General features: G+C 22.9%; 1 protein-coding gene across 1 annotated transcript; it reads right to left on the reverse strand.

The window, feature by feature from the left end:
* Positions 1–13,594: 13,594 nt before the first annotated feature.
* Positions 13,595–16,520, reverse strand: LOC114123670 (chromobox protein homolog 1-like). The gene is made up of 2 exons (XM_050207731.1): positions 14,534–16,520; positions 13,595–14,008 (listed from the first exon to the last, which is right to left on the reverse strand). The coding sequence occupies exon 1, from the start codon at positions 16,224–16,226 to the stop codon at positions 15,513–15,515; it is 714 nt and encodes a 237-aa protein (XP_050063688.1). The 5' UTR covers positions 16,227–16,520; the 3' UTR covers positions 13,595–14,008; positions 14,534–15,512.
* Positions 16,521–23,561: the final 7,041 nt, after the last annotated feature.

A 23,561-nucleotide genomic window follows, 5' to 3' on the forward strand; every position in this document is an offset into this window, starting at 1 on the left:
AGTGTGTGAATTGTATAATCAATTGTGTATTTCACCTCCTCAAAAACATATTAATAATTAAAAAACGAAAATAAGAATCAATTTTTTTTTTATTTAGAATCATTATTTTATGCAATGAGGTATACTATACTTTTTCTAAATTTTAAAATAAATCTAATGTGTCTAGTTCAATGTGTGATAAATTAAATCATATGTCTTAAATTAGCAAATCATTAATGAATTTGTCATATTTACACACACGTTAATAATTAAAAATTGAAAATCAGTATTATTTTTTCTTTTTTATTTAGCATCATTATTTTATTATATAAGGTATAGGTATTATACTTTTTCTAAATTTTAAAATAAATCTATTATGTATAGTTTCATGTGTAAGGAATGAAAAAATATGTCTTAAACTAACAAATTTTTAATGAATTTGTCATATTTACACACACGTTAATAATTAAAAATGAAAATCAGTATTATTTTTTCTTTTTTATTTTGGATCATTATTTTATGCAATGAGGAATACTATACTTTTTCTAAATTTTAAAATGAATTGAATGTGTCCAGTTCAATGTGTTAGAAATTAAATCATATGTCTTAAATTAGCAAATCAATAATGAATTTGTCATATTTACTTAAACGTTAATAATTAAAAATTGAAAATCAGTATTATTTTTTTTTTATTTAGGATCATTATTTTGTTATATGTGGTATACTATACTTTTTCTAAATTTTAAAATGAATTAAATGTGTCTAGTTCAATGTGTTAGAAATTAAATCATATGTCTTAAATTAACAAATTTTTAATGCATTTGTCATATTTACACACACGATTATAATTAAAAATTGAAATTAAGTATTATTTTGTTTTTTATTTAGGATGATTATTTTGTTATATGTGGTATACTATAATTTTTCTAAATTTTAAAATAAATCTAATGTGTATAGTTTCATGTGTTAGAAATGAAAAAAAATGTCTTAAATTAACAAATTTTTAATGAAGTAGGCATATTTACACAGATATTCATAACTAAGGCTGTTGAAAGAAGATAGTGTTCAAGGGGTTTGATATAGGCAATATTCTATGTAAAAAGTGATTTGCTATGTTAGAGTGTGTGAATTGTATGATCAATAGTGTATTTCACCTCCTCAAAAACATATAATAATTAAAAAACGAAAATAAGAATCAATTTTTTTTTTATTTAGAATCATTTTTATGCAATGAGGTATACTATACTTTTTCTAAATTTTAAAATAAATGTAATGTGTATAGTGTCATGTGTTAGGAATGAAATAGTATGTCTTAAATTAGCAAATCAATAATGAATTTGTCATATTTACACACACGTTAATAATTAAAAATAGAAAATCAGTATTATTTTTTTTTTATTTAGGATCATTATTTTGTTATATGTGGTATACTATACTTTTTCTAAATTTTAAAATAAATCTATTATGTATAGTTTCATGTGTAAGGAATGAAAAAATATGTCTTAAACTAACAAATTTTTAATGCATTTGTCATATTTACACACATGTTAATAATTAAAAATTGAAATTAAGTATTAATTTTGTTTTTTATTTAGAATCATTATTTTATGCAATGAGGTATACTATACTTTTTCAAAATTTTAAAATAAATCTAATGTGTGTAGTGTCATGTGTTAGGAATGAAATAGTATGTCTTAAAAAACAAATCATTAATTAATTTGTCATATTTACTTAAACGTTAATAATTAAAAATTGAAAATCAGTATTATTTTTTCTTTTTTATTTAGCATCATTATTTTATTATATAAGGTATAGGTATTATACTTTTTCTAAATTTTAAAATAAATCTATTATGTATAGTTTCATGTGTAAGGAATGAAAAAATATGTCTTAAACTAACAAATTTTTAATGAATTTGTCATATTTACACACACGTTAATAATTAAAAATTGAAAATCAGTATTATTTTTTCTTTTTTATTTTGGATCATTATTTTATGCAATGAGGAATACTATACTTTTTCTAAATTTTAAAATGAATTGAATGTGTCCAGTTCAATGTGTTAGAAATTAAATCATATGTCTTAAATTAGCAAATCATTAATGAATTTGTCATATTTACACAAACGTTAATAATTAAAAATAGAAAATCAGTATTATTTTTTTTTTATTTAGGATGATTATTTTGTTATATGTGGTATACTATAATTTTTCTAAATTTTAAAATAAATCTAATGTGTATAGTTTCATGTGTTAGAAATGAAAAAAAATGTCTTAAATTAACAAATTTTTAATGAAGTAGGCATATTTACACAGATATTCATAACTAAGGCTGTTGAAAGAAGATAGTGTTCAAGGGGTTTGATATAGGCAATATTCTATGTAAAAAGTGATTTGCTATGTTAGAGTGTGTGAATTGTATGATCAATAGTGTATTTCACCTCCTCAAAAACATATTAATAATTAAAAAACGAAAATAAGAATCAATTTTTTTTTTATTTAGAATCATTATTTTATGCAATGAGGTATACTATACTTTTTCTAAATTTTAAAATAAATCTAATGTGTATAGTTTCATGTGTTAGAAATGAAAAAAAATGTCTTAAATTAACAAATCATTAATGAATTTGTCATATTTACACACACGTTAATAATTAAAAATAGAAAATCAGTATTATTTTTTTTTTTATTTAGGATCATTATTTTGTTATATGTGGTATACTATACTTTTTCTAAATTTTAAAATAAATCTATTATGTATAGTTTCATGTGTAAGGAATGAAAAAATATGTCTTAAACTAACAAATTTTTAATGCATTTGTCATATTTACACACATGTTAATAATTAAAAATTGAAAATCAGTATTAGTTTTTTTTTTATTTAGAATCATTATTTTATGCAATGAGGTATACTATACTTTTTCAAAATTTTAAAATAAATCTAATGTGTGTAGTGTCATGTGTTAGGAATGAAATAGTATGTCTTAAAAAACAAATCATTAATTAATTTGTCATATTTACTTAAACGTTAATAATTAAAAATTGAAAATCAGTATTATTTTTTCTTTTTTATTTGGGATCCTTATTTTATGCAAAGAGCTATACTATACTTTTTCTAAATTTTAAAATGAATTAAATGTGTCTAGTTCAATGTGTAAGAAATTAAATTATATGTCTTAGTTTAGCAAATCATTAACGAATTTGTCATATTTACACACATGTTAATAATTAAAAATTGAAATTAAATATTAATTTTGTTTTTTATTTAGAATCATTATTTTATGCAATGAGGTATACTATACTTTTTCAAAATTTTAAAATAAATCTAATGTGTGTAGTGTCATGTGTTATAAATGAAATAGTATGTCTTAAATTAGCAAATCATTAATGAATTTGTCATATTTACATACACGTTAATAATTAAAAATAGAAAATCAGTATTAATTTTTTTTTTATTTAGGATCATTATTTTGTTATATGTGGTATACTATACTTTTTCTAAATTTTAAAATGAATTAAATGTGTCTAGTTCAATGTGTAAGAAATTAAATTCAATGTCTTAGTTTAGCAAATCATTAACGAATTTGTCATATTTACACACTCGTTAATAATTAAAAATAGAAAATTAATATTATTTTTTTTTTATTTAGGATCATTATTTTATTATATGTGGTATACTATACTTTTTCTAAATTTTAAAATAAATCTAATGTGTATAGTTTTATGTGTTAGAAATGAAAAAAAATGTCTTATATTAACAAATTTTTAATGAAGTAGGCATATTTACACAGATATTCATAACTAAGGCTGTTGAAAGAAGATAGTGTTCAAGGGGTTTGATATAGGCAATATTCTATGTAAAAAGTGATTTGCTATGTTAGAGTGTGTGAATTGTATGATCAATAGTGTATTTCACCTCCTCAAAAACATATTAATAATTAAAAATTGTAAATAAGAATTAGTTTTGTTTTTTATTTAGGATCAATATTTTATGCAATGAGGTATACTATACTTTTTCTAAATTTTAAAATAAATGTAATGTGTATAGTGTCATGTGTTAGGAATGAAATAGTATGTCTTAAATTAGCAAATCAATAATGAATTTGTCATATTTACACACACGTTAATAATTAAAAATAGAAAATCAGTATTATTTTTTTTTTTATTTAGGATCATTATTTTGTTATATGTGGTATACTATACTTTTTCTAAATTTTAAAATAAATCTATTATGTATAGTTTCATGTGTAAGGAATGAAAAAATATGTCTTAAACTAACAAATTTTTAATGAATTTGTCATATTTACACACATGTTAATAATTAAAAATTGAAATTAAGTATTAATTTTCTTTTTTATTTAGGATCCTTATTTTATGCAATGAGGTATACTATACTTTTTCTAAATTTTAAAATAAATGTAATGTGTATAGTGTCATGTGTTAGGAATGAAATAGTATGTCTTAAATTAGCAAATCATTAATGAATTTGTCATATTTACACACACGTTAATAATTAAAAATAGAAAATCAGTATTATTTTTTTTTTTATTTAGGATCATTATTTTGTTATATGTGTAATACTACACTTTTTCTAAATTTTAAAATGAATTTAATGTGTCTAGTTCAATGTGTAAGAAATTAAATTATATGTCTTAGTTTAGCAAATCATTAATGAATTTGTCATATTTACATACATGTTAATATTTAAAAATTGAAAATCAATATTATTTTTTTTTTTATTTAGGATCATTATTTTATTTTATGTGGTATACTATACTTTTTCTAAATTTTAAAATAAATCTAATGTGTATAATTTTATGTGTTAGAAATGAAAAAAAATGTCTTATATTAACAAATTTTTAATGAAGTAGGCATATTTACACAGATATTCATAACTAAGGCTGTTGAAAGAAGATAGTGTTCAAGGGGTTTGATATAGGCAATATTCTATGTTAAAAGTGATTTGGTATGTTAGAGTGTGTGAATTGTATAATCAATAGTGTATTTCACCTCCTCAAAAACATATTAATAATTAAAAAACGAAAATAAGAATCAATTTTTTTTTTATTTAGAATCATTATTTTATGCAATGAGGTATACTATACTTTTTCTAAATTTTAAAATAAATCTAATGTGTCTAGTTCAATGTGTGATAAATTAAATCATATGTCTTAAATTAGCAAATCATTAATGAATTTGTCATATTTACACACACGTTAATAATTAAAAATTGAAAATCAGTATTATTTTTTCTTTTTTATTTTGGATCATTATTTTATGCAATGAGGAATACTATACTTTTTCTAAATTTTAAAATGAATTAAATGTGTCTAGTTCAATGTGTTAGAAATTAAATCATATGTCTTAAATTAGCAAATCATTAATGAATTTGTCATATTTACACAAACGTTAATAATTAAAAATAGAAAATCAGTATTATTTTTTTTTTATTTAGGATGATTATTTTGTTATATGTGGTATACTATAATTTTTCTAAATTTTAAAATAAATCTAATGTGTATAGTTTCATGTGCTATAAATTAAATAATATGTCTTAAATTAACAAATCATTAATGAATTTGTCATATTTACACACACGATTATAATTAAAAATTGAAAATCAGTATTATTTTTTCTTTTTTATTTTGGATCATTATTTTATGCAATGAGGAATACTATACTTTTTCTAAATTTTAAAATGAATTAAATGTGTCTAGTTCAATGTGTTAGAAATTAAATCATATGTCTTAAATTAGCAAATCATTAATGAATTTGTCATATTTACACAAACGTTAATAATTAAAAATAGAAAATCAGTATTATTTTTTTTTTATTTAGGATGATTATTTTGTTATATGTGGTATACTATAATTTTTCTAAATTTTAAAATAAATCTAATGTGTATAGTTTCATGTGCTATAAATTAAATAATATGTCTTAAATTAACAAATCATTAATGAATTTGTCATATTTACACACACGATTATAATTAAAAATTGAAAATCAGTATTAGTTTTTTTTTTTATTTAGCATCATTATTTTATTATATAAGGTATAGGTATTATACTTTTTCTAAATTTTAAAATAAATCTATTATGTATAGTTTCATGTGTAAGGAATGAAAAAATATGTCTTAAACTAACAAATTTTTAATGAATTTGTCATATTTACACACACGTTAATAATTAAAAATTGAAAATCAGTATTATTTTTTCTTTTTTATTTTGGATCATTATTTTATGCAATGAGGAATACTATACTTTTTCTAAATTTTAAAATGAATTAAATGTGTCCAGTTCAATGTGTTAGAAATTAAATCATATGTCTTAAATTAGCAAATCATTAATGAATTTGTCATATTTACATAAACGTTAATAATTAAAAATAGAAAATCAGTATTATTTTTTTTTTATTTAGGATGATTATTTTGTTATATGTGGTATACTATAATTTTTCTAAATTTTAAAATAAATCTAATGTGTATAGTTTCATGTGTTAGAAATGAAAAAAAATGTCTTAAATTAACAAATTTTTAATGAAGTAGGCATATTTACACAGATATTCATAACTAAGGCTGTTGAAAGAAGATAGTGTTCAAGGGGTTTGATATAGGCAATATTCTATGTTAAAAGTGATTTGCTATGTTAGAGTGTGTGAATTGTATGATCAATAGTGTATTTCACCTCCTCAAAAACATATTAATAATTAAAAAACGAAAATAAGAATCAATTTTTTTTTTATTTAGAATCATTATTTTATGCAATGAGGTATACTATACTTTTTCTAAATTTTAAAATAAATGTAATGTGTATAGTGTCATGTGTTAGGAATGAAATAGTATGTCTTAAATTAGCAAATCATTAATGAATTTGTCATATTTACACACACGTTAATAATTAAAAATAGAAAATCAGTATTATTTTTTTTTTTTTTAGGATGATTATTTTGTTATATGTGGTATACTATACTTTTTCTAAATTTTAAAATGAATTAAATGTGTCTAGTTCAATGTGTAAGAAATTAAATTCAATGTCTTAGTTTAGCAAATCATTAACGAATTTGTCATATTTACACACTCGTTAATAATTAAAAATAGAAAATCAATATTATTTTTTTTTTTATTTAGGATCATTATTTTATTATATGTGGTATACTATACTTTTTCTAAATTTTAAAATAAATCTAATGTGTATAGTTTTATGTGTTAGAAATGAAAAAAAATGTCTTATATTAACAAATTTTTAATGAAGTAGGCATATTTACACAGATATTCATAACTAAGGCTGTTGAAAGAAGATAGTGTTCAAGGGGTTTGATATAGGCAATATTTTATATTATTTGTGATTTGCTATGTTAGAGTGTGTGAATTGTATGATCAATAGTGTATTTGAGTTCCCAAAAACATATTAATAATTACAAAAGAAAATAAGAATCAATTTTTTTTTTATTTAGAATCATTATTTTATGCAATGAGGTATACTATACTTTTTCTAAATTTTAAAATAAATGTAATGTGTATAGTGTCATGTGTTAGGAATGAAATAGTATGTCTTAAATTAGCAAATCATTAATGAATTTGTCATATTTACATACACGTTAATAATTAAAAATAGAAAATCAGTATTATTTTTTTTTTTATTTAGGATCATTATTTTGTTATATGTGGTATACTATACTTTTTCTAAATTTTAAAATGAATTAAATGTGTCTAGTTCAATGTGTAAGAAATTAAATTCAATGTCTTAGTTTAGCAAATCATTAACGAATTTGTCGTATTTACACACTCGTTAATAATTAAAAATTGAAATTAAGTATTAATTTTCTTTTTTATTTAGGATCCTTATTTTATGCAATGAGGTATACTATACTTTTTCTAAATTTTAAAATAAATGTAATGTGTATAGTGTCATGTGTTAGGAATGAAATAGTATGTCTTAAATTAGCAAATCATTAATGAATTTGTCATATTTACACCCACGTTAATAATTAAAAATAGAAAATCAGTATTATTTTTTTTTTTATTTAGGATCATTATTTTGTTATATGTGTAATAACTCACTTTTTCTAAATTTTAAAATGAATTTAATGTGTCTAGTTCAATGTGTAAGAAATTAAATTATATGTCTTAGTTTAGCAAATCATTAATGAATTTGTCATATTTACATACATGTTAATATTTAAAAATTGAAAATCAATATTATTTTTTTTTTTATTTAGGATCATTATTTTATTTTATGTGGTATACTATACTTTTTCTAAATTTTAAAATAAATCTAATGTGTATAGTTCATGTGTTGAAATGAAAAAAAATGTCTTAAATTAACAAATTTTTAATGAAGTAGGCATATTTACACAGATATTCATAACTAAGGCTGTTGAAAGAAGATAGTGTTCAAGGGGTTTGATATAGGCAATTTCTATGTTAAAAGTGATTTGGTATGTTAGAGTGTGTGAATTGTATAATCAATAGTGTATTTCACCTCCTCAAAAACATATTAAATTTAAAAAACGAAAATAAGAATCAATTTTTTTTTTATTTAGAATCATTATTTTATGCAATGAGGTATACTATAGTTTTTCTAAATTTTAAAATAAATCTAATGTGTCTAGTTCAATGTGTGATAAATTAAATCATATGTCTTAAATTAGCAAATCATTAATGAATTTGTCATATTTACACACACGTTAATAATTAAAAATTGAAAATCAGTATTATTTTTTCTTTTTTATTTTGGATCATTATTTTATGCAATGAGGAATACTATACTTTTTCTAAATTTTAAAATGAATTAAATGTGTCTAGTTCAATGTGTTAGAAATTAAATCATATGTCTTAAATTAGCAAATCATTAATGAATTTGTCATATTTACACAAACGTTAATAATTAAAAATAGAAAATCAGTATTATTTTTTTTTTATTTAGGATGATTATTTTGTTATATGTGGTATACTATAATTTTTCTAAATTTTAAAATAAATCTAATGTGTATAGTTTCATGTGCTATAAATTAAATAATATGTCTTAAATTAACAAATCATTAATGAATTTGTCATATTTACACACACGATTATAATTAAAAATGAAAATCAGTATTAGTTTTTTTTTTATTTAGCATCATTATTTTATTATATAAGGTATAGGTATTATACTTTTTCTAAATTTAAAAATAATCTATTATGTATAGTTTCATGTGTAAGGAATGAAAAAATATGTCTTAAACTAACAAATTTTTAATGAATTTGTCATATTTACACACATGTTAATAATTAAAAATTGAAATTAAGTATTAATTTTGTTTTTTATTTAGAATCATTATTTTATGCAATGAGGTATTCTATACTTTTTCAAAATTTTAAAATAAATCTAATGTGTGTAGTGTCATGTGTTAGGAATGAAATAGTATGTCTTAAAAAACAAATCATTAATTAATTTGTCATATTTACTTAAATGTTAATAATTAAAAATTGAAAATCAGTATTATTTTTTCTTTTTTATTTGGGATCCTTATTTTATGCAAAGAGCTATACTATACTTTTTCTAAATTTTAAAATGAATTAAATGTGTCTAGTTCAATGTGTAAGAAATTAAATTATATGTCTTAGTTTAGCAAATCATTAATGAATTTGTCATATTTACACACACTTTAATAATTAAAAATAGAAAATCAATATTATTTTTTTTTTTATTTAGGATCATTATTTTGTTATATGTGGTATACTATACTTTTTCTAAATTTTAAAATAAATCTAATGTGTATAGTTTCATGTGTTAGAAATGAAAAAAAATGTCTTAAATTAACAAATTTTTAATGAAGTAGGCATATTTACACAGATATTCATAACTAAGGCTGTTGAAAGAAGATAGTGTTCAAGGGGTTGATATAGGCAATATTCTATGTTAAAAGTGATTTGCTATGTTAGAGTGTGTGAATTGTATGATCAATAGTGTATTTCACCTCCTCAAAAACATATTAATAATTAAAAAACGAAAATAAGAATCAATTTTTTTTTATTTAGAATCATTATTTTATGCAATGAGGTATACTATACTTTTTCTAAATTTTAAAATAAATGTAATGTGTATAGTGTCATGTGTTAGGAATGAAATAGTATGTCTTAAATTAGCAAATCATTAATGAATTTGTCATATTTACATACACGTTAATAATTAAAAATAGAAAATCAGTATTATTTTTTTTTTTATTTAGGATCATTATTTTGTTATATGTGGTATACTATACTTTTTCTAAATTTTAAAATGAATTAAATGTGTCTAGTTCAATGTGTAAGAAATTAAATTCAATGTCTTAGTTTAGCAAATCATTAACGAATTTGTCATATTTACACACTCGTTAATAATTAAAAATAGAAAATTAATATTATTTTTTTTTTTATTTAGGATCATTATTTTATTATATGTGGTATACTATACTTTTTCTAAATTTTAAAATAAATCTAATGTGTATAGTTTTATGTGTTAGAAATGAAAAAAAATGTCTTATATTAACAAATTTTTAATGAAGTAGGCATATTTACACAGATATTCATAACTAAGGCTGTTGAAAGAAGATAGTGTTCAAGGGGTTTGATATAGGCAATATTTTATGTTATTTGTGATTTGCTATGTTAGAGTGTGTGAATTGTATGATCAATAGTGTATTTGAGTTCCCAAAAACATATTAATAATTACAAAATGAAAATAAGAATCAATTTTTTTTTTATTTAGAATCATTATTTTATGCAATGAGGTATACTATACTTTTTCTAAATTTTAAAATAAATCTAATGTGTATAATTCAATGTGTTATAAATTAAATAATATGTCTTAAATTAACAAATCATTAATGAATTTGTCATATTTACACACACGATTATAATTAAAAATTGAAAATCAGTATTAGTTTTTTTTTTTATTTAGCATCATTATTTTATTATATAAGGTATAGGTACTATACTTTTTCTAAATTTTAAAATAAATCTATTATGTATAGTTTCATGTGTAAGGAATGAAAAAATATGTCTTAAACTAACAAATTTTTAATGAATTTGTCATATTTACACACATGTTAATAATTAAAAATTGAAATTAAGTATTAATTTTCTTTTTTATTTAGGATCCTTATTTTATGCAATGAGGTATACTATACTTTTTCTAAATTTTAAAATAAATGTAATGTGTATAGTGTCATGTGTTAGGAATGAAATAGTATGTCTTAAATTAGCAAATCATTAATGAATTTGTCATATTTACACACACGTTAATAATTAAAAATAGAAAATCAGTATTATTTTTTTTTTTATTTAGGATCATTATTTTGTTATATGTGTAATACTACACTTTTTCTAAATTTTAAAATGAATTTAATGTGTCTAGTTCAATGTGTAAGAAATTAAATTATATGTCTTAGTTTAGCAAATCATTAATGAATTTGTCATATTTACATACATGTTAATATTTAAAAATTGAAAATCAGTATTATTTTTTTTTTTATTTAGGATCATTATTTTGTTATATGTGGTATACTATACTTTTTCTAAATTTTAAAATAAATCTAATGGGTACAGTTTCATGTGTTAGGAATGAAATCTTATGTCAGAAATTAGTATGTCATAAATGAATTTGTCATATTTACACACACGTTAATAATTAAAAATTGAAAATAAGTATCAATTGTTAATATGTGTGTACTGTGTCAACACATTAAATACATTTTTATATTACTAATAAATATCTCAGTTTTAATTTCACACATTTGAAACTATGTACCTAATATCATGGTACACTGAGCCATATATAATCTGTTACCTACTACTTATAAATATACCTACTATATTTAAGTACCTACCTTTAATTATATATAAGTAATTATTACAGTTTTCTTAAATATTATTAGGCATACAGCTTATGTTATAAACTTAAAAGTTATAACTTTCTATGTGATAAATGATAATAAATGATAACTTTTTTTTATATTTTCAAAACTTATAGGTATATCACATACTAATTGCCTTTATTAATTATTTTAATATACTTTTAAAATTTAAAGCAGGTAAACTTTTCTTGTTTATCGTTATTCTAAATAAATATAGTCTACTATCATCTATGATAGTGATGTGATTTACACTTAGAATATAATATTATAATTTTCAACATTATATTATATTCAACGTAATGCACACGTCATATTATACACATGGTTTTAAAAGTTTAATTCTCAATTATTATAATTGAATTAGGTACTTAAATATATAAATACATTTTATATTATATTTGTATGTATTTTTATTTATTCATCTACAATTTTGTGAAAAAAATCACAAATTGTTAACATATAATTTCTTAAAGTAAAGTTTACTTTAAAGTTTTTAGTAATAAAGTTAAGTTTACTAATTTGATTATTCTTGTACTTTAATATAAATAAGAGTGCTATTTGTTAATTATAATGTATATTTTGAAAATATGTTTTAAATAAATTTTGATTTTGATAATACATTTTTATCTCTTGTATAAACTTTAAGTACTTATTCTTTATATATCTTTTAACAAAATAAACAGTCTATAAGACAAAATTAAAAGCTGTTTATATTATACCATCACTTAACATAAGAGTTATAGTCCTACAAAGTATATTTTACTTGACTATAGTGTATACGTTATAATTTTTATCTTTTCAAAAGAAGTGGTTGTGCGGTGATCGCCGTGCAGAACACTTGCGATCGTTACTATGTAAATTATTTGACGACGTCGCACATTCCTTGTTAAGCTTGAGTTGGTAGTAAGAAGGATAGGTAATTACTAATTAATATAAAACACTTGTACGTTAAAACACAATTAAAACTAGTAATTTATTACTAATAAAATAGTACAACGCAATTGTACATAGGTAGCTATCTGCTATCATAAAAGTTACTAACTGGGAATGACTATGTACTCGCAGTGATGTGGCTATGACAAAGTCCACGACAAACAATAGTTTTATAATTAAGGTAAATAGTCAGTCTAGAATTGTGACTACCTTCTGATTAATACTAGTTCTTCTACTCATACTTGTATGAGTTCTCATAATGATGTATAATGGCTAGTATTATTAATATAAAATAATATGCACCCCTGTGAAAACGTGACATGATTTCATTAATAATCTGCCTATTTATGAAAATCTTACATAGTATTTCCACTGAATCAATATAACTCATACTACAACCTTTTAAAAAGTGTATTGTATTAATGAATCCCATGTACTAATTTACTATAAAACACAATATAGGAGATATTGGGTTTACTTTAGTTAGATCCAAACAAATATAAAGTTGTACTTATTGAATTATAGCATATTGGTTAGCGTTGCTATATCACCAAAATAAATTAGATCACGTATCATTAGATGGTATGTGATAGGTATACCAATATTTAATATTGCTAAATACGTTTTTTTCGTGTCAAGTATTCTACAAATATAAAAATCATACCATGCAACTAAAGTAATATTTTAGTTTGCCGCTCTATGCCGGAAAAAGTAAAGATATCATTTTTAACTACCACATTACAATTAAACAAATCAATAATGAAAAATTTCAAAATCAGTTATTTATTTATTTAAATTTCAATGGGACAAGCTCATTTACAGTATTAAATGCGATGTGAATGACCAAATATGTATAAAATAAAACAAATTATAAATTTAGAGTTTACAATATTAAATAATATTAAAAAGTATATAAGTGTATAATAGATAGGTAATATAAAAGAAAAAAAAATACAAAGAAATAAATGTATAAAAATATATAATTAAAAATTATGTTTTTTTAAAAATGTAATTGACTTCCCTGTCCGGGCGCCAGTTTGTTATAATTTAAAATAATAAATCCTTAAAATTATAAAAGTTAGTCATAATAACAGGTAAATTAATAAATTTTATGCTTACATATAAACTGCTATAACGGAAACATCACTTCATATAAGACCAGTGCTCGATTTGGGGGGGGGGGACGCAGTACCCCAACTAATTTTTCAGAAATTTAAGCGTACCTCTACTTATAAAATTTTTTTGGTTTAGTAAAAATACTAGAAATTTTAATACAAAGTTCCTCATGAGTTAAGTTATAGTGACTTAAAAATTACAAGAATACATAGGCACATTTTTTTTTTTGAAATTCAAATATAGACAAAAATTCGTAAAAAGCATGAATATTTGAGAGTTATTTTGCAGTTAACAAATTATAAAAAAATTTGAATAAGTAGCTAAGAATTGAAAATTTAATACAAGATTTAATATAAGTTTAGCTTACAATAATTATAAAAGATATTGAGTGTTGGTCAATTAAAAAAAATTATCTTAAGTTTAAATTTTTCTGAAATCAAAAATGCATGTTTAAAATAACGATTTACTCTAAAATAATTTTAGATTTTTGTTATAGTTAAAAATTACTAGCCGTAACTAGTAGAAACTTGAAATGTAAAACACTTTTTTCACCATCCACCAGTGCTCGATTTGGGGGGGGGGACGCAGGGGGACGGAGTACCCCAACTAATTTTTCAGAAATTAAAGTGTACCTCTACTTATATTTATAAGGAGAATGTACGGAATGCTGTCACGCTGCATTATTCTGCAATTTTATCAAAATGCACGAGATAACATCATAATTTTGACAATTTGTTTATTGATAATAATTTATGGAACTATTTAAATAAGTAGTTAATGGATTGTTTTTTATTAGTTACTTTTAAGTTTGTTGTTACATGTAATAAAGGTATAACTATAAAATACAATATAATATTTACAGTAATTTTTTTTTTGTAATTGATAATTTATAAATATTTTTTATATGTTTAAAGAGGGAGAATAAGGGAAGTTATGTTTAAAAAGTGATAGGGACGCTCTTTTTTTAAAAGTTTACAGAGTCCCCCTACTTTAATTTTGCCAAGTCGAGCACTGTATAAGACTGGCCTTATCTGAAATTGATTTACATTTGTTACTTTGTTTCAAAAGATAGACAACTTTTTTGTTACTCGTACGCCTATAAGTAGTGCATTGATTTGACAATAATTATGTTGATCTATGTATCTTCATGTCAACACACTACTTATTTATGATGTACCCGTTTAAGCTTGTTTATTGTTTATAGGTATTATAATATTCTTAATATTTATTACATTGATATTACAATAACTACTAGTGTTAAAAAAAATCTAAGGCAGTGGAGACTAAATTAGCTAGTTTCAGAGTTTAGTTACTTGGCTAAAGAATCAATGTTTAAATGTGTATCAACAAAGACAGATGAGAAGTTTGTAGCGAATAAATATGAGTTTAATAACATAAACTGAAATATAAACAAATTTTATGAAAATACTATTATTAAATTATCACTGAAAAAAAAATAGCCATTTTATGAAAGTACTTAGTTACTAACTATTAAATATTTAGTAATTGATGAACTAATAATTTTATTTGTAATGCATACCTGTCACATATAATAATAAAATAAAATAAGTCTCTTTTTAAAACTTGTCATCCACATCCATATTATAAAAGTTAATCTTTATCTTCTCTACCAATAAAATGACAAGTACATTGACAAGCACTTTCACCCACACTAGATGCAGGATGCTTCCATATAACATTTTTCTCATAAAAGTCGATAACAACTTGTGGGCACATCACGTGAGCCTCTCGAGAAACGACTAACTCAGCTTCATCAATCCCCACCCATTTCATTAAAAATGAAAAAGTACCACCAGCATCAGTAACACCAATTATTCTTTCTGGTACTTTTTGCGAAGGCCATGGTATGGGCATCAAGCTAACACCATTTACTTGTTTCTCTGGCACACTGTTTTGTTCACCATCAACTGTACGCTCGATCTCATCAGACTTCTCCAATTTAATGTTCTTTTGAATAAAAGTGCTTTTAACTTCTTTAGATGGACCAGCTTTTGATGAAGACGAACCAGCTGCTGACGATGTACCACTTGTAACAGTCGAACAAGCAGTTGCTCTAGATAGTGAGCGTTTGCGCTTACGCTCTTGTTGATATTTCTTATTTTTGAGTTCCAACTCTTCAAATTCCTGTATTAATTCCGGGCAGTCTAAATTTTGAGCGGGTTCCCAGGTATTATCAGAATTAGGATACCCGATCCACTTCAAAAAATATTCTGTTTTACCGCGTCTTATACGTTTAGCAAGAACTTTTTCAACGGAGAATTGATCATTTGATTCGGAATCTTCGCGTACGTATTTGGGACTCATAGTAGTTACTCAGTATAAGACGTCGGGATCGAAGAAAAGTGAAAACTATGGACTTATCACTGGGATATAACGATGGCTTTAGCGGCAATGCGGTATTGCTTAACAATTATCTGAAACCAACGAAAAACAACGGACGACGGACGACTGACAAGTTCAACTAACACCAAACGGCAAACGAAACAAACGATAAACACGTGTGAACACGGTACAAACAACAGTTACGAACTTACGAACTGCAAACAAAACGACAATGACTGTTGGAAATACGAGGTAAAACCAAACAAACAATGTTGGAGGGCAGCATCCATCAATAATACCACCATCAAATTGTAGAGACTATGAACGCTGTGCTATAACACCGGGCGCCCGGTCACACTGTAGAGCGTCACATCCCGCCGATTCGATAACGGAGCACCGGATATCTACAACCATATACCGCTATTGGTATTATTCAAAACAATTTTTATTGTCGGTCACGATGTATGTATGACGTATTTTCTTTACATCGTGTTAGGTTTAAAATAATATTATACCCATGAAGATTAGAGATAAGGAGACCAAACTCCGTATACAAATTATGGCCCGACAAAAGTCGCACGGTTATTCTGCCACTAGGAGCGCGTCGTTCGATTAGAGGGCTATGTTTTACCACATATTATATGTATTTTACTATAAATGTACGTTATTTTTGTATTTGAATGAAATATAAATTATCATTCATTACTTATTACCTGCTTATATTTAAGTATACTTAAATATACAACTAAAGTTCAAAAGATGTTTCCTGTAAAAAAAGTTTAAAATTCAAAATATTATATATAAAAATATAATATATAAATAATAATAATATAAATAATTGATTGTTGTTGTTTGACATCTAAAGCATAACCAGTACTACACCCTGGTACAAAACAGCACTTAACCATTTTTAATGTTTAGGTAAAAAAATAAAAAATACAAATTACTCTGGTTTTATGTATAATTAAGATTGTATTTAAATAATCAAACAAATACAAAATAATAATACAAATTATTTGAAACTATATCATTGTCTATTTAAAAATTTAATATTTTGATGAATTCAATAATAAATAATCATATGGAAATCATCTATGTCCATGTGTTTAATAGCTATTGAAAAAATTAATTTAATAGCTATTGTAAAATGTAGGTTCGATTAGAGGGCTACATTTTACAACTATAGCATGTAGACATGTAGTATTATTATACTATTTATACTATATATAATAGGAATTATGTATGTTTTTCGAATTAATCATGATTTATTATTCCTTGCAAATAATTTATTACATTATGATTTAGATCAGATCTAAAACATATTTACAGAAATAGGGGGATATTGGTTAAAATTGGTTCAATAATAAAAAACAAATATATTATTATAATTAGCTATTAAACATATGGACATAGATGATTTCCATATGATTATTTATTATTGAATTCATCAAAATATTAAATTTTTAAATAGACAATGTATACAATGATAAGGTTTCAAATAATTTGTATTATTATTTTGTATTTGTTTGATTATTTAAATACAATAATTATACATAAAACCAGAGTAATTTGTATTTTTTATTTTTTTTACCTAAACATTGAAAATGGTTAAGTGCTGTTTTGTACCAGGGTGTAATACTGATTAATGATTATGCTTTAGATGTCAAAGTCAAACAACAAAAATCAATTGTTTATATTATTATTATTTATATATTATATATAATATTTTGAATTTTAAACTTTTTTTACAGGAAACACCTTTTGAACTTTACTTGTATATTTAAGTATACTTAAATATAAGCAGGTAATAAGTAATAAATGATAATTTATATTTCATTCAAATACAAAAATAACGTACATTTATAGTAAAATACATATAATATGTGGTAAAACATAGCCCTCTAATCGAACGACGCGCTCCTGGTGGCAGAATAACCGTGCGACTTTTGTCGGCCCACTTTATAAACGGGCGGCTCATAGGAGTTTGGTCTCCTTATCTCTAATCTTCATGATTATACCTATTTTATCCGTCGTTATGATTATCGGTTATCAGTTTATCACTACATATTAAATTCAAAATTTCCGTCCAAACATAAATAATATTTTATTAAAGATTTATTTATAATTAATATATTATAAATTATAATATAATATAATATAAAATATTTATTATATTGTTTATGTCTACGAGTTGTATACACTATTATGTGTGCTGCCTCACGGAGGATAACAAATTTTTATAATTTTAATGGATAAAATTCACCATTCTAGTTCAACAGAGGTTCGTAATTTTAATGCGTTAAATATTTTGACGTTATCTGTGGTGTTATCCTAAGAACTGTTAACTGCTTACTGAAGATTAATGTCGGAATTAATGTTCAATAGAAGTTTTTTTTTTTTTTTTGATTATGAGTTTAGTATTGACAATATTAATATTATACAGGACAATTTGTTTCGAGTATGTTTCTTATTTTTTATATAAGCACTCACAATCTTTATGAAATCTACCATTATCTTTGCTATATAATAATAATTATTCTCAACATATTGTTTCTTAAAATAATTATTCTTGTATTAATTTACTTCATAATTCTTCTTCTGTTGTCCTTCGTACTATTACTTCTCATGTTTTTTCTATTTAATTGTTTGTAGATATGCAGCTGTAGGTATAGATATACTAGATACCATTTCCTGTAATTCTTTTTTAGTTGCTTTTGAAGTTTGACACATTTCTTCAACTTTTTCCAAGGTTAGGTTATTTAAACTAATTAGACTATCTTTAAGTTTCATGTTTCTAATACTAACTACTATACAATCAGGAACCATGTTGTCTTCTTCAAATGAACATATGGATGCTAATTTTTTAAGTTCAGTAACCAAGTTATCAAAACCTTAACCTTCCAACTGAACATAATTTGCGAATTTGAACTTTTGATATATAATATTCTTATGAGCTCGCAATACTTTTTAAAATTATTATAGACTTTGATCCCAGCTGGACCATTCAAGTTAAGGAAAATATTTATTTTACATTCCATTAACATCTGTGTCCTCTCCAGAAGCTACTAAAAATGTATTTAGTTGCTATAATACATTATTTTTCAGTTTTATAACGAATTCTTACCGAATGTCATCTTCAGTTGATTAAGCTCCATCACTATGTATGATATATTTGACTTTTATCAATAATGTTTATTAATTTAACTGTGCCATGTTTTATTGTGGACCTTAAAATTGAAATTTAAACAAAAATAATGTTTATTATTTATCACAAAACTATCTATAATTATTTTGTCAAAAAAATCACAATTTACATTTATTTGCATTTAACAGTACTTTTAAATATTTATAAAATAAATAGAAAAAAATTTTATGTCATCGGATACTGAACATAAGTTATTGTATTTAAGTTAAAGTAAAACTTCTCTATAATGGACACTAGCTAAAACGGAAAATATCTAAAGTTACAATTCAAATAATATAATATAATTAATAATAATATAATATAATATAAAACAATCAGTTTTCATCTCTAACAATAATCTAATAATAACTATAATCATTAGAATCAGAATTTAATGTTAAGTGTAAATAATTTTACTTTATGTATAGTACGTCCCTTTAAAAAAATATAAAAAATGTTATATCATACCATAATTATTGAATGAAAATACACAACTTAAATTTTTATTTTGCTAATAAAACTCTCAATTTGCATCTCATATATTTGAAACCATTTTGTTGTGGACTCGACTGTTTTTAATTTAACAACACTAATAAGGTATATTATAAGATCACCAATTAAATTAACCATAGGGAAGTTAGTGAAAACATATAAATCCTATTCTGTTTCAGATAGCAAAGAGAAAATGCTGGAAAACTCCAGGCAAAGCAGAAATTGAGGATTTAATCTATATTTTATAACAAAAAATTATTTTTTATCTCAAACATTTTAAACTATAACCATTAGAATCAGAATTTAATGTTTAGTAAACATATATTATTGTTTAATATATAATTTGCTTTTATGAAATTTCAAAAAATTGATAAACCTTGTTTTTAATGTGTGTACATACACAATTTAAATTTTTATTTTTCTAATAACGTACTTAAATGTCATCTCATAAATTCTATATTATTACCATTAGTTTTAAAGTTTAATTTAATATTATTATAATATTACCTAATACCTAATAATATGTCCAATTAAAATGTATGCAAAACTAAAAAACCTTATTTTTAATCATAATTTTATTTGTAACTACACAATTTCAATTTTTTATTTTGCCAATAAAACCCTCAATTTGCGTTTCATACATTTTAAACTGTAACCATTTTGTTGTGGATTAGACTGTTTTTAATTTAACTACACTAATAAGGTATATTATTAGATCACCAATTAAATTAACCATAGGGAAGTTAATGTACATAAATTAATCATATTTTGGTTTACATAGCAAAAATAAAATGCAGAGAAAAAGACGTTTTTTTAAATCGTTTTTACATAATATGTTTCTATGAACAATTTTATATTTATAAAACTAAAAAACCCTTATTTTATATTATAATTATTTTATGCAGTTATTTGAATGTGATTATTTTAATATTGAATTCTTCAATTTTTTCCATGATTTCTGTCACATAACATATTTAATACCTTACAAATAAGAAAAATATACGTGTTTGTTATTATATTACGTATATATATCATAATTTATATTTTATAGATACGTATTGTCTACATACTAATTGCATTAATAAAACATTAAGTACGGAATTTTATTTAATAAACTTTTATTTTAAATTTTATTCATTAAAAAGTAATAATAATTTTTATCGGCTTTTAGGCAGAGCATATAGGTAGCAGTGTGAGTGAATTGAACTCAGATTTAAACAGTATAAATTTATATTTTTCTAGGGTAAACGGTATTTGATAAATCTATGTTTGGACTACAATTATAATAAATCTATCCATTTGATATATTTAAAAAATTAAAAACCTTATTTCAAATCAAGATAGTAGTGAGAATCAATAACTTAAGGAACAAATTTACTTTATCGGACACCCAATTTTTTGCAATTTTTTTTTTGTGTTTTTTCATGCTGAATTCAAAACTGTTTGAAAAAATTTGCGGAAATTTACCGTTCAAAAGTGATGATAATTCATAGTTATAATTATTAAAAAGTATGCTTAATAACCAATTTCCTTAAAATATATAGGTAGGCAGTAGCGTACGCAGGATTTTAATTCGGTTAGGGTTTTACATGAGTAAATAATTTAAATAATTTGCTTAACAGTTTTTGCATAATTAGTTGTAACAAATTACAATTCATAATTTAATTTATATCTATTAAAAATAACCAACAATTATCGACTCTGTGTATTGAATATTGAAATGGTGGTAAATAAGATTTTTTTGTAAAATAAAAAAATTTCAGGGGGGGTCAGAACCCTAGAACCCTACCCTTGCGTACGCCACTGTAGGTAGGTACCTATATAGTTGTACGTAGTAACGCAGTGGAAAAAATAGAGTATACGATCATTAATATTCCAGTTTCAAACTCGGGAAAGCAAAATAAATTTTTGCACTTTTTTTGTAAAAATTAATAATAAAAAATGCTTTTTAAATGCATCCAGTCACCTAGCGGGGTCATTCGCTCGCTGCGCTCGCTCGGACAATTAAAAATAAAAATATCCTTTAATTTGCTATGCAACAGCACCGCACTAGTAAGTCACTAGGTAGTAAAAAATGCATTTTGAATGCATCCAGTCACCGGGCGGGGTTACTCACTCGCTGCGCTCGCTCGGAAAATTAAAAACAAAAATATCCCTCGATTTGTTATGCAACAACACCAAAAGTAGGTCACTAGGTAGTAAAAAATGCATTATAGGTATTAAATTAATAATTTATTGTTATGTAATGATAATGTATGAACGTATGTATAAAAAACGTAATTTAAAAATTCTAAAAAAAAATTCAAAAATCATATTGCATAAAAACAATCAACAATATAAAATTATTAACAAATACTCATTTTGCTAGGTACACAGTAAATATTAAACTTTTTTTTTAAATTTATTTTAAACAAATGCATTTTTAAAGTTACAGTCACTAATTATAGATGGCTTTTTAGTGCATGTATTAAACCAAATAAAGTAACGAATAATTAAGTAATAATTACTACAAAAAAGTAACTCAAATAATGTATAAATTACTTACAATAAAATGTAATTAAATTAGTAATTACCATCAAATTACTTATAAAGTATTTTTTGGATTCTGAATGAAGTGATGAATGTATTGATTTTACAATGATGTGTGTTTTTATTTTTTTTTTGTTTTTGTGTCTGTGTACAGCATAACTAATCGAAATAATGCTTCAATTTCAAACTTTGAGGGTGGTTTCCGATGGCAAAGTGAATATCCTTGGTGCATTATACAGGTCAAAAGTAAACATTTTCCAACAGTTTTAAAAAAAATCGAGAAAAACAAAAAAAAAAGTGACTGAAAAACGGGAATTTTTACGCAAAACCAGTTTTCGACTAAATCGATTTTTTTTATATGGTTGTAAATCAAAAACTAATCACTGTAAATACTTGAAATTTTCACCAAATGTTTATGTTAGTGTTATCTATATACAGTTAAATTTTAACTTTTTTGAGTTATTTATAGACCACTGAAATTTTCGATTTAATGCGATTTTTTTTTTGAAGTGTCGATAAAAAAATTTTGGATGACCAAAAAAACTTGAAAATTTAATACAAGGTTCCTTACGAGTTGTTCTTATTGTAGCTAAAAAAAATTAAAAATCGTTACTCAAAATTTTTTTTATAAGCTTTTATAGTTCAAATTTTTAAGAAATCTGTCGAAAACGTGAAAATTTGCAAGTAGGTAATTTTGAAGTTGAAAAATCATAAAATTTTTTGTGTTAATAACTGAGGATTAAAAATATAACACTGACTTTTCCATCAGTTTTCCTTCAAGTATCTATAGAGAAAACTCGAAGCATCATTATAGGAAAAATTTCGAATGCGTTTGAATTTATAAATTTTTACGAAATATCGTAGCGATAACGATTTATTCTCAAACGATTTTAAATATTTGTTATTATTCAAAAAATATAAGTCATAGATACTTGAAAATTTCATCAGTTATTTAGATTGACATTTTTTTTACATGATTTAATTTTCAAAATATTTAAATTTTTTTTGAGATATTTATAGACAACTGAAATTTTCAATTTTTTTGAAAATTTTTTTTGAAGTGCCGATAAAATTTTTTCGGCCCAATAAAAATACTTGAAAATTTAATACAA

The sequence above is a fragment of the Aphis gossypii genome, chromosome X (assembly GCF_020184175.1).
Source record: "Aphis gossypii isolate Hap1 chromosome X, ASM2018417v2, whole genome shotgun sequence".
NCBI classification, from domain to species: domain Eukaryota; kingdom Metazoa; phylum Arthropoda; class Insecta; order Hemiptera; family Aphididae; genus Aphis; species Aphis gossypii.